At 35.5% G+C, this 13,267-nt stretch overlaps 1 protein-coding gene across 12 annotated transcripts in view; it reads right to left on the bottom strand.

The window, feature by feature from the left end:
* LOC118748464 (amyloid-beta-like protein) overlaps nucleotides 1–13,267 on the bottom strand; it is a 237,948-nt gene that overhangs the window by 20,044 nt on the left and 204,637 nt on the right. For 8 of the 12 annotated variants that reach the window (XM_036482911.1, XM_036482918.1, XM_036482913.1 and 5 more), the window contains 4 exons: nucleotides 4,662–4,800; nucleotides 3,289–3,510; nucleotides 1,807–2,390; nucleotides 1,592–1,744 (listed from right to left, as the gene is read on the bottom strand). In XM_036482911.1, coding sequence (XP_036338804.1) covers nucleotides 1,592–1,744; nucleotides 1,807–2,390; nucleotides 3,289–3,510; nucleotides 4,662–4,800 — 1,098 coding nt within the window. The remainder of the gene's footprint in view (nucleotides 1–1,591; nucleotides 1,745–1,806; nucleotides 2,391–3,288; nucleotides 3,511–4,661; nucleotides 4,801–13,267) is intronic. The other 4 variants (XM_036482919.1, XM_036482920.1, XM_036482917.1 and 1 more) reach the window with 4 other exon arrangements.

The following is a 13,267-nucleotide window of genomic DNA, read 5'->3' as shown; positions in this document are numbered from 1 at the left end:
GAGCTTATTAAATTTGGTAGATTTTATTTGGGGTTGGAAAGCTTGAAAGCTTCTCAGCTTATAAAAACTGTTGTTATGACTGGGATATCTACGAATAAAAACTACATTTTTGAAGCTTTTAGCATCTAAAGAAAATACAGCAAACCATAGCGCTGTAAAAAGGCTTCACAGTAGACAGAAGTGGAGCAAATTTGAAGATTTCATTAAAATAAACAAAACCTAAGATTCCCACTAAAAGCTTTCAAAACACAAATAAAAGCGCCTAGTTCTCTTATTTTAGCTGGCAGCAGCTATGCTATTTTTGCGTCACTACAGCAAAAGCACGGCTTTTAAGTTTAACTTTTAACTTTTTTAATGTTTTACCAAATAAAAAGCTCCAACAATTTGTAAATCACTAAAAGCTTTGTACCTCCTTAGAAGTTGTTACGTTAAAAAAAGGCACAATCCCATCCATTTACAGCTAAAATATTTCTTGTTTTTAAAAAGTAATACTTTTATCATGCTAAGAAACTTTTTTTTTAAGTTTTTGTCTTACTAAAAGCTTTTAGAAAAGGTAAAAAGCTCTGTTTAACAGCTTTTCCCCGCCACTATAACACTATAGCTAACTTTAAAAGTTTTAGCTAATACGAAAAGCTTCAAAAGCACAACAAGAAGCGTCCTTTTTAACGTGTAACTTTTAACTCTTGAGAAACTTTCACAAATATGGGGCTGTCTTTTTTTTTCTAAAACATGCTCAGCTAATTAGAACAATCACTTAAGCCAGGCTACACGTAGGGGTTATAAAAAGCAAAAATTTCCGAAATAAAGTTAAATTTTTATAAATTTTGGTTCTAATTGAATGACAGCTACAAAAGCTTCCAATCTGATATCTCTTTCACTCCCATTTGGCTTATAAGAAACATACTAAATTAAGTGCATACGGTGCGAAAATGAGGTGAAAGTTAGTGAATGCAAAAAGAAAATGAACAACCGAAATGAAACGAAACGAAAAATGATTGAAAATAAAGTGTTGAAAAAGCTGGTGTGTTGAACATGAGAATGATGAATAGATGAGCTGAATAAAAGCAGTAGAAATGTGATAGTTTATATGCGCAGTAAGCAGCTTTCGAGCATTGGCTTTGAAAGCTCTGATGAAAAAGCTTTGAGCTTGTAAGTTTCAACAATTAAAATATGAATTTCTGACGTAAGATTTCATAAGAAAGCAATGGCTTTTGTTTCAAACTTTCACTTTTAGAAAAGCCTTCACTGCGTAACTGAACTTTCATTTGTTTTCGAAAAGCTTGCATTGAAAGCTTTCACTTCATGACTAAGGCTTCGATTTAAATCACAGCTGCGTTCATTTACAGCGTTCGAAAGCTTTCTCCCTACCTGTGTGCGTACTGCGCGTCGTGCAATAAGCTACTAATATAAAAAAAAGCTTGCGTTAAAGTGCGGGAAGAGAAAGAGTGCGAGTACATTTACGTGCTGTGCGCATGCAAATTTCCTTTAAATCTACATAAACGCGCTAAATATATGTAGTGGGTGTGTCAAAGCATGCACACACACACATATACACACGAATGCAATCCAATTTGGCAACTTTCCCACTCACCTGGAACCGTGCGGTCATGCGTTGCTTGAAGCTCTGTGCAGCCTTTGGATCGGCTAGGCGCATATCCTGATACTTCTCCTCCAAATCGGACCAGTCCTTCATGACACGTGTGACCTTCTCGCGATGCGATTCCTCGAGGCGCTGTTGGGCTTCCTTGTTTTAGAATATGTTCGGTTTGTGTTGATAAAATGCACATTTCAATGGAGTACACTTACTTTTTGACTTACTTTGTAGCTCTGATGTTCGTAGTGCGGATCGAAGTGGGTGAAGTATGGGTCGACGGTCGGCTGGCTGGTCGATGGCGCCGAGGGCATTTGCTGCTGCTGTGCTGCCGGCAAGACTGGGCCATCGGCCATCATACCAGCGGCGCCCTTAACAACAGATTCAACGCCCAATTTGCCCTTTGCGCCACCCGCCTCATCTGCGTTGGACTTCACCGCTGTGGGTTTCGCGCCGCTTGAGCTACCATTCTGCAATTCCCAGTTGTCCGACTGCTCCTCAGCTGCGCCGCCACCATCCTCTTCGTAGTTGTCCAAATCCTCGCTCGAATCATATTCGCCATTCAAATCGTCCGCATTGGAGCTATTTGCCTCCCCAGCAGCTGCTTCATCGGCGACCATTTCGTCCTCCTCGTCATCGCCCATTAAGTCATCATCCTCGTCAAGATCATCATCGGCGCCGACATCCTTGGAGTAGTTTGAGTCGTTGTCATCATCGTTAGTCACATCCACATTGCTGTTGGTAATCTCAGCTGGGGCGATAACGGGCAGGTCGGTCTTCTTTACGCGTATCTCATCGGCTGAGGTGGGAAAGGGAGGGGAGAGAGAGAAAAGTTGTACGGTGTTAGTGAAATAGGAAAGCGGAAAAGATTAAGCGTTGCGAATGCAGGAGGTGGTGGTTACTCACCGCGCGCATAGTAGGCGAGGGTGGTGAGTGTATGTGGAGGAGAATTAGAAATTTAAAACAAGAAATCCTTGCATTGCGAATTTGTGAAGAGCTAGGGTATATTTTGCTAAGAAAATTTTATATATTCGAAGGCTGAGAAGGGATTGAGCTTTGGCAACAGCAGCCTGTTGGGGCCTAAGAATTTGTTATGGCAAAGTTTTCTGCTATTAAATATGCATTTAGTATTTCATGCTGTGGCTTTTAAAGCAGCGAGCAGCAAGTAGCAAGACCCGCGGGAAGCACAAAGCAATGCACGAATTTTCTTTGGCCTTGAAAGGCAACTGAGGAAATTTGCACATCCGGATGATGCGGAAAGTTTAGGAATTTCAAATATTTGGGGGAACAAAAGGAAATAAACTATATTCAATAGTAGACAAGGTAGGGTAAAAGTAGTACATATTCATTTATATTATTGGAAGAAGTTGACTAAGCTCAAAGGAGAGAGAAGTAGCATTGTCAAACTTAGAAACTCATCTAGGGAGTCCATATTTCATTTATTTTTTAATTTATACACCCTCGTAGTAAGAGTATTTTGTTTATTTGCTCATCCTTAAGCGGGTGGTACACCTCCCAACAGTGCTAACACTCACACTCTGCCATGACCCGCACAATCGACCTCAGCAAGCTGTTACATAGCTGCCATTGTTAACACATGCACACACATAAAAACAAATATTTTCACCACATGGCACGCTCTCCGCCCCCGCAGTGCGTGCATTCGCATTGACCCTCCTCGCCTTTGTATTACTCACTTTTGAAATGTTTCGGACAGCAAACGAATTCCACGCCAGAGAACAATGAAATACCGCAAGGCAACAACATGGCAAAGCTACGCATCTGCATTCCACGTTCCTGACAAGCAGCGGCGCCAGTTTGATTCCACCTCACGAATGGCCAGCAGCGCGATGCATTGTGAATGTGATCGAAGAGGCAACCTTCGGGGACGAGCAGTGCATCCGATTGGAATGGTCCTTCTGAAAGCAATTGCACACACACACACAATGAGTGACAAAATGATGGTAATGGAAAGAAAATGGAATGGAGAAAAATGCATGAAAGACGGAAGGCGAAGAAAGATAGAAAGAAATAGAGCGAAAGGGAGAGAGAAAGGAAGAGATGGCCACGAGGGCGATCCAAATTAGTTAGTTGGTTGATAAATGAAGACAAAACTTAATTTAAAATTTGCTTTATAGAGCGGAAATTACTTTTGACTCTCTTAAAAGAAAGATAATAAATACTCGCAGTAAATACTCTACTTTTTTCATTTCAGCTATGCACTGTTCTTTGTTTATCTTGCGTTTATTATGCTTTAAGCTTTATAATCTAAGTTTTTTCTAATGGATTTTTATTTCTGAGTTCTATATATTTAATGTTATATATTCTATGTTATGTATTCTATGCCTCATATCATATATCGCATATGAGTAATATTCTATACATATCCCCTGTTCTTTATTTTATGCTTTATTTTCTATGTTCTACATTTTATATGCTAGGCTCTGTGTTCTATGTTTTACATTCTATGTTCTATATTGTATGTTGTCTATATTATAGGCTCTATAATCCATTTTTATATGCTATATTGTATATGCTGTATTATAAATTCCATATTCTATATCCTAAATGCTGGCTTCTATATTCTATATTTTTTAAATATTATGTTATCTTTATATTTTATGTTATATGTATATTCTATGTTCTGTATTTTATGATCTATATCCTATATCGCATATGTATATTCAATATTCTATACCATATGTTCTATGTCTTATACTTTATATTCTATGTTCTACATTCTATGTTATCTATATTATATGTTCTCTATATTATATGCTCTCTATATTATATGCTCTCTATATTAATTGCCCTATATTTTATATTGTATATTCTATATTCTATGTTGTGTATTCTGTAATCTTTGTTCTATAATCCATATTATATACTCTATTTTGTATATTCTGTAATATACATTCCATATTCTATATCCTAAGTGCTATGCTCTAGACTATATATTCTAAATTCTATATTATATTTATCTTGATATTTTGCTGGCGTCATTTCTTCTAAGAGAGTCCTATATGCATTTTGATTTCACTTTTTTATTTCTCGTTATTTTTCTACTCACCCAAACAACGGAATGGTTTGATCCAGCGATGTGCCCCTTTACATTTGGCTGAGTTCAAAGCTCCCTGACGACACCAGCCACCGATTTTCTGATAATGCGAAGATTCAACAATGTTGGTTATGTCACGATTTGGATAGGCCTGCAAAAGAAAGAGAATAAAGAATGGGTAAGTTTGAGATCAATTCATATAAAGTAATCGCTGTTCGAAAGCGTATTTGTTTTGAGATAAAATAATTCAGTTGCTCCAGAAAAATGTGCTCTTCCTAATTCTTGCTTTTCGAGAGCCGCACCCAGAATGCTATCAAGGTTATGTAAAAGACATATACTTGAAGAGAAGTTTTTATTAACACCTCTCTCTATTTATAATTTGCTGAAACCTTACTGATGTCCTCAGCCAGCTCCGTGTTCTTTGTTTGTCAATTTCTATCTTGATTTCATTCATTGTGCTTTTTTTCCTCGATCACGCCTTTATTCCAAGGATCCAATATAAATTGGTAGTTGAAAAGCTTAGTTAGTGAACTTCGATTTAGTATCTACCCATTTGCCACAACCGATATTATATTCGCTATCTCCATTTTTAGCGGGACGAATATCTAAATTGTGACGAATAACTGCCCCTGTGGTCTGATGGACCTGTATATTCAACCCGTGACCGGCGCTAAATGTTGACATGCCGTAGGTCTGTCATTCCGACGCTTGGCGAACTGAGTCTAGGGAATGAGTCTTTGATGTCGCTTCGTGTGGACTAGTACCATTAGCGGATGGATATTTTTACAGACATATTTAGGACCCAATATTCGTCAATCTATATTTTCGATACCGAAAATAACTGATAGCAACCCGATCATTATTTCGTTGTCGATAATACTGAACATATTTAAAACGTTAACAAATCTTTATCAATATGAATGATTCTATAACTAGCGCCCAAAAAATACTATCATGATATCGATAACGATACATTTAAGAACAATATCAATAATAACAATTAAATTGTCAGCGATAAAAATATATCTTTAAAGATATCCATAACAGTAACGGTACGGATAACGATGAAAAAGTAGATAACAATTTCGATAGCGATAAATAAGTTTATAGTAAAACCGATAAACATGTCCACAACGATAGTTATATTGATAAAAACAATAGGAAGCGATAAAAATACATCGATAGCGACAAGTATACTAGTAATTTGTTTTACCGCAAATTTTAAGCGTATGCAAATGTGATAGGTATATCGATAACATTAAGTGTATCGATAAATATAAAGAAATCGATAGCGATAAAATTGTATGGATGCCAATAAATTAGCGTTTAAATTACTTTTCATTCGAATTTCGACGATAACAATAAGATAGGGATAAAATTAACCAATAATCCGTTATGGTGAAATTTGAAACAGGCGAAGTAATAAAACAGGTTTCTCGTTTCATTTTCTTGACATTCGGCTATCTTATAGGAATTCCTTAAATCTTTTAATCTTTTTTCTAGCTCTTACAACTACACCTGGCATAATTTCATCAGGCAATCAGTTTCTCTTAAGATTTTCAATGCCAGCGTTCGTGTCGTGAAAAATATTAACAAAAGTTTACATTTAATTTTCCTGTCACTTTGCGCTTTAATTTTGATATCCATCTCAGTCGCATAACAGCAAATTTAATTAGCAGTTAGATGAACTTTAATTGAAATGGAGAGACAAATTGTGACTGTTATTTGAGTTAACCCAAGCAGATGTGCTGATTCCGAAACGAAATTTAATTGCCAAAATGCAGCGTACAGTGGAGGACATAAATAAATGATGGCAATGTAAGATAAGTAGCTGAAAGCAGATATGCACAATTTGGCATTCGCTTGAGCGTGTGAGTGTGAGTGTTGGTGTAAGTGAGTAAGTGATTCAAGTGTTTGGATCAGGAAAGAGGAGTGAGAGGTTGAGACGACGCTGAGTGTATGTGTGTGTGTGTTTGCTGGCGTGAGTCATGTACAACCTTGACACGACATCAATGATGCGACGTGCGGCCTACGGCGTCCTCCAATGATGCAGCAACAACAAACGGCTGTGTAATTGAAACAACAACGAGTTGACAGCATATACAAATCAAAATCAATTTCGTTCAACTTAACTTGCCGCATACATCACCCAGTAATGATGACAGCTAACCAGCCACCAGCGCCACCATCGTCAAATCAGGCCGTGTCAAGGCAATCGCCAGCCAGCAGATTGAAGTGTGAGTGATTGAGTGTTGTTGCTGCTGTAGTTTGAGATGAAGGGTTCCTTACCCGGCGGCAGTTGGCAGTCCAGTTTGCAGGTGAGCGCGCTGACTGTGTTTGTTATGCACTCGATGCTGCTGCTTAGAAGCACTCCAATTACACGCACGCACATAAATCTGTGCGAATACTTGGAAACGCCTAAAACTAGGCAACGTTTGTCACTGCAGCCATACAGCGCTCAGGGCGACCAGCAGGCGGTTATTGCTAGTTGCTGCTGTGGCGCGTGGCGCGAGGCAAATGATCGTCGAGGGAGAGATGAAGGTGAAGAGGGAATATAAACACACATACCCACCCATATATATATGGGTGCCGCTGCTACACTACAACTGTTGCCAGTTAAACCAACTGTGCGTGCGTGCGGCAACGAATGACAAATAATTAAATTAGTTTTGCTATCTAAATTTGCAAAGCACATTCAGGCATACATGCATTCGCTCTTGCACACACAGTGCAGTTTCAACGAAGTGCGTTAACGTAAGCAGTCACACTCGTTTAATAGTCAGTTCCATACACACCAGTGCATCGGATGGCACTGGCGTTGAGGCGATTTCGGAAATTTATTAGAAAAGGTGTTGTGTGATACCCAATATTTCCTATATAATTGTCCTGTTTTATGACTCCAACACAAAAAGTTAATCTTGTTTCTAATATTTTTAAATTTACGTTAAAGTTTTCCTAACTTTTTTTTACCTCTTGGCCGATTTTTAATTATAGGCTATCGTAGAAAAAATATTTTGCCGTACTATTTTTTGTTTTGTTCAAATTCTGAAAATTTGTTTTCAACGTATTTTGCTTCAAAACTTATTTCTTTATAAACATTTTTTAATTTTTTTTTACAAACATTTTTTTTTAAATGATGTTTTTGAATATACAAATATTATTAATATACTTTTTATTTTTAAAAGATTTCAATGTTCAATACGATTTTCGGCTACTTTACTGCCATACTTTTTTAAAATTTATTGAAGTTGTTTATCGCGTGCTCAATTTTCAATTCCCAGGTTTCATTGAAAAAAAAAGGTTTTCACCCACATAAAATTTTATCTTAAAAAATTAATATGACGAAAATTTTGTGTAAAAAATTATAAATTTTTTTCAGAAAATATTTCTGTTATATTTGCAAGAAATATATTTAATGTAAAGTCAGCCACTTTTTAATAAAATTTTCCTTATTAATTTTGACTTAAGTCTCAAGTAGAATGTGTACTTGTGTATGTAGTTTTATCTTCAAGAAAATTGGCAAAGTATTTTTTGAACCGACATGAATTGACAGAAATTCTTTTTCCGTTTTCAAGTACAAGAATTTTAGGTTGGTATTTTTTTGAAAATTTTGGAAAGTGAATTTGCTGGTTAAAAATAAAACAAAGTAAGGTTTTATCCCTTTATCAATTTCTAATTTGAGTTATCGCTTAAAAAATATTTTTTCTTTAAAAAAAAAAGATAACTATTTTTTTTTTTTGTGGGCAGTAAATGAAAATATTAAAGTTTTTTAAATTTATATGGTTTTAAAAAAATTTAATGTTCTTTATATATTTTTCGGCAACGTTCAATCGATGTAGATTTTTTAAGTCAGCGTTATTTTAACCTACATAATTAAATTTTCTAAATTTCATCATTTTTTTTTTAATTTTTGAAATTTTTTAATTTGTGCTATTTCATGATTTATACCTTTAATATTAACTAAATAGTTGATCCGGCGAACTTGTCCTGCCCAAAACTTTTTTATTGAAACATTCTGATCCAACAATTTCACCCACAATTCCGCGAAGAAGTTCTTGGAATGTCCTCATGATCTGGCCTTTCAAAGCACGGTTAATCGAATAACGAAATAAATTTTAAGAACTTTTTCCTCTTCACTCATTGGCGGCAACAATGATCCACTTCAATTGTGAGTCTGTCCTTGAAACTGAATAGTATAGCTGGGGCCAATTTCAAAATGGGGGAGTCTAGTTGGTCTACAGAAATTCAAAATACATGGACTTATTTCCAACGAAATATCTTAAATATCTTTTCAAGGAGCGCAATAGTTCTGCTGGTTGAAGTCATTTGAGATTGACCCCTGGGCAAATCAGTGCTGCTGTCTCCGAATGAAGCTTTAACGCATAGTAATATTAGTACATAAATCACAGCCATTGGGCAAGTCGGAGCACACGGGAGTTCGGCATACTCAGTGGTGCAGCAGGGTCGCAATAATCGGAAATTCACGGCACTTTTTCTGACTTGACGTTTTTTTTAGTAGTAACTTGACTCCAGCGCCACCTGGCACTCGACGCCATCTCTACCTGGCGGCTGAAATTGTGAGCTGAAACTATCCAGAGAACCCCTCAATCACACACAACGCCCCCTTTTCAAACAGTCTCACTTTTCTCCATGAGTATGCGATTGCTTTCATATATATCCATACCACGTTCGAGTACTCTACGATGAACACTTCCAGAGATATGCAATATGAAAAGTGTAGTTTGAATGCGAGGTGCCATACCCCTTTTTCCAATAACCCCCATTTTCTTCCGTGAGTATTGAATTGACTTCATATTACCCATACTAAGATCTAGTACTTTACCATGAACACTTTCAGAGATATGCAGTATGAGAAATTCACCCTCTTTGTGTATCCAAATTATTAACCTATAACCATACTGGAAACAGTAGGTGTCGGAAATTGTAAAAAAATAACAGAAAAAAATGGCTTTAAAAATATATATTAGTAAAGATAATTCAACTGCAGCGCCCCATTGCTGATAAATTTTTTGCAGAGTTGTTTTTCTTCCCCTTACGAATACATATGTATACATATAGAACATGACCGAAATCGGACAAAAAATACGATTTTAGTGATAACACGATTACAGCGCCACCTATTGGGGTTTTTTCTCCGAAACATTTTTCCTTGGACAAAGAGAAACTCAACGAAAATAGTCTAGTTAAATCGGACAATTCGTTCTCGCGTTATGGGCGGCCATACTTAGTTTTATATATATAGAGAGATAATCAGAGTTCTTAATTTGTTAAAATTTGATTGATTTTTGTATTTAAATTTTTTTATATTTTTATTTTTTTAGAATTAATTAAGTTTGTGTTTTAACTTTTTTGTTTTAATTAAAAATGTTTAATTTTCTTTCCCAACTGTTTTATATTTTATATATTTTTTTCATTTATTTTTTATTCATTATTTTTGGTAACAAGTGTTATTTTTTTTAATAAAAAATGCCATTTTCTGAGTTACTTTCGATGCGGTTCTTGTTCAGCAATAAGCAAAATTTAACACTTCTATAAATTTTCACTTTTTGAGCAATAGCGCATTCTCTTTTCGAAGTACGATTTGTCTTTATAATGATTATAAAGGCTTTTCAGTATATGGTAGATAAGAAAAATACTTTGTTTTTGAATTTATGTACATACATATATACTTCTATAAATTTGTATATGTATGTGTAGATTAATTGCTGCTTTTTAGACTCGAAAATTTCTGATTTGAACATGTCGTATGAGTTCAAGCCTCTTCACGTAGACTATTTTGGATTTTAATATATGTACAAATTGGTTTTGTAAGACATCTGGCGCCATATTGTTGTGTAGAAAGGGGAAAAAGTTAAAATTTTCGTCTCTAGATTTTTTTTTGGAATTTCGTTTTCAGAAAATGATTCATTGTTGTATTAATTATATTGAAAGCCACATTTTCAAAAATGTTTAATCGTTTTTGTTTTATAAATGAATTTGTTCAATAATACGATTTTCCACAGGCGCGTAAATTTTAGCGAGTATAGTGGTTCCGATTTCATTGAAAAACTTGTTATATTCATAAAACTAAATTCAGCACAATTCCTTAAATTATTATTCAGTTGGTCATTTCATTTCATAAAATATTTCAGGAATAGAAAAATATCTCAATTTAGGCATATTCTTCTAATGTAAGATTATATAATAGATGCTAGACCTTCAATTTAAATTATTGTACAATTTTATACTTTTCAGGTTACAAAAAGAGTGCCACACAGTGATCAATGTCACACCAAAGACTCTACAAAAAGTGCCTTTTAAACTTTTAAATATTTTACAAACTCATAATGTAGACTAAATACTATAAAATCCTAGCAACACACAATTTATAAAGTTATTATCGAAGAATATTTTGCAATACGGAGTCCCCTCTCATTCATCTTTTTGTGTTATACGGGAAATTTCATAATATAATTGCTGAAAAAGAGCCCTAATATGCATATGAATGTATCTACATATGTTTTTGATGTATAGTACACGATTTCGGCACTAACAATGAGTTATGCTTTAAAAACAAAAAAAAATACTTCCACTCGTACATAGTTTTTTCTTTATCTTAGTGGCGTTACTCATACGCCATGTATAACCACTCATATTTTGTGTGAATTATGTTCTTTGCTTATCTGTATTATACTTGTGCGTATATACATACATACATATATGTATGTCCGTACAGTTTTATGTATCCATGTGTGTGCATATGTGCGCTTAGATGCTCTCATTATGTAGTTATTTTTGTAGTACTACATAGCCTGCCATTGTTGTAATGCGACAGCGATAAATCAATAATGAATCGTTTGCCATACATACACACATTCATACATATTTAGTATGTAGACTATTTGTCGCTGCAACATTATCGTTAAGGTCCTTACAAACACACACACAAGTAATAATAATTCAGCAAAAAAAAAATAGCGCGTAAATTGCAATTTATGGCTTAGCTGTGGAATATTTGAAATCGTTTGCAGCAGATTTTCCAGCGCTTAATGTCATTTAGGGCCGTTTTCTGAAGTAACCTTTAACTTTAAAGCTCACTTTATATTTAAAGGCTGGATTAAAAATAAAGCTATGTCCAAAGTTAAGCATTGCTATTATCGGTATTTGACGTATGTATGTTTCTTGGTTGTAAACCAATTTAAAACCGATAATAAAATGCTTAACTTTAGGCACCATCATAAATTTTAATGCAACCTTTATATATAAAGTGAGCTTTAAAGTTACAGGTTACTTGAGAAAACGGCCCTTAGTGTAGCGAAAATATTTAAAATATGCGCCATGTCGGAAGTCGGCTTGATAATGGACAGCCTAAAAGTATGACACATTTTGTGGTTTAAATGGTTATTGTGGTTTGCTGCATACATATATGGATTTGGTCGCTTTTATTAAGTTGTAAGCGCAAGCGTTAAACTCGCGTCAATTCGTATTTGCGTGGAAAATTTAAAAACTGCTCGCCAACAAGTGTGGCATATTTAAAGGCTGGTAATAGGCATAAATCCACTGCCTCTCTGAGATTAGTTTATCGTTTGCAAATAGCGCCTAAAACTATGCTATAATTAATAGCGCTTAGCTTTCATTTCAAGCGAAATAGTGAAGCGAGTGTTAGATGTGTGATGCGAGTATTGCGGCCAGCTTTGCTGCGAATTTCGATAATGGATTCCTTTTAGTTTGGTTTGGTAGATCTCGACCTTATAGTAAAGGAGTTGCTTGCGCTTTAGAACTCCTGGCGTTAATTGTATTAAGTAAACTAAGGCCTTCCTCATTTTTTTTTAGTCTGCATAAGTTCTGTCTTTAAAGGTAAAGTTTCTAACCCTTACGTAACTAAAAAAAAAAACTTTCACAAACTAGTATGGATTATCGAGAAAACCAAAAAAAAAATTTCCTTTAGTGGCCAAAGCGCTATCTCTGAGAGTGTATTTATTTAAATTGTGGTTCTGAGATCGAGGAAAAAAATGTCTGGTCCAAAATAATTTCTTCCAAAAAACGTATGCTATGCCAGCTAAAAACAGTTACATTAAATAATTTCTGGTGGTCGATTTCTCTTTTATAGCCGCACTGGTAGAGCATAGAAACATATCTACACTAGTGCCTGTGATATACATTATGCACACAAAAACAAGCACCCACCTCCAGCGTTGCTCAGCTCAATAGTCTCACACCCCTTTCCTCTGTTCCTCTCTCTCTCTCTAGCTTTCACCTCCCTTACCATATTAGTCCATTTATGCAGCTCATCTCACTTAATCTTCCACGCTAATAGACACACGTTTCCGTAACATCAGCTATAAAGCACAAATGTAGCTGTAAAGGCAGCTAAAGCCAACATTTTGCGGTTGCGAGTGCCAAAGATGCGCTCATCAGTTTCAGGCTTTTTGAAATGCACTAACGACCATGACTCAGGCTGCAACACAATTACTCGTAATGGCTTAGTTTGCGGTTAGCCAATGATAGCTGGTGGCCAGCAAAGGGCGGCAAGGGAATACTACACGCATACATATGTACATATGCATATAATGTATATTGTAGTCATACGAGTATATGTATATATAGTGTTTTTGTAC

This window comes from Rhagoletis pomonella, unplaced genomic scaffold (genome assembly GCF_013731165.1).
Source record: "Rhagoletis pomonella isolate Grant_MI unplaced genomic scaffold, Rhpom_1.0 Rhpom_scaffold_00013, whole genome shotgun sequence".
NCBI classification, from domain to species: Eukaryota; Metazoa; Arthropoda; class Insecta; order Diptera; family Tephritidae; genus Rhagoletis; species Rhagoletis pomonella.
This window is presented reverse-complemented; position numbering and strand designations above follow the sequence as displayed.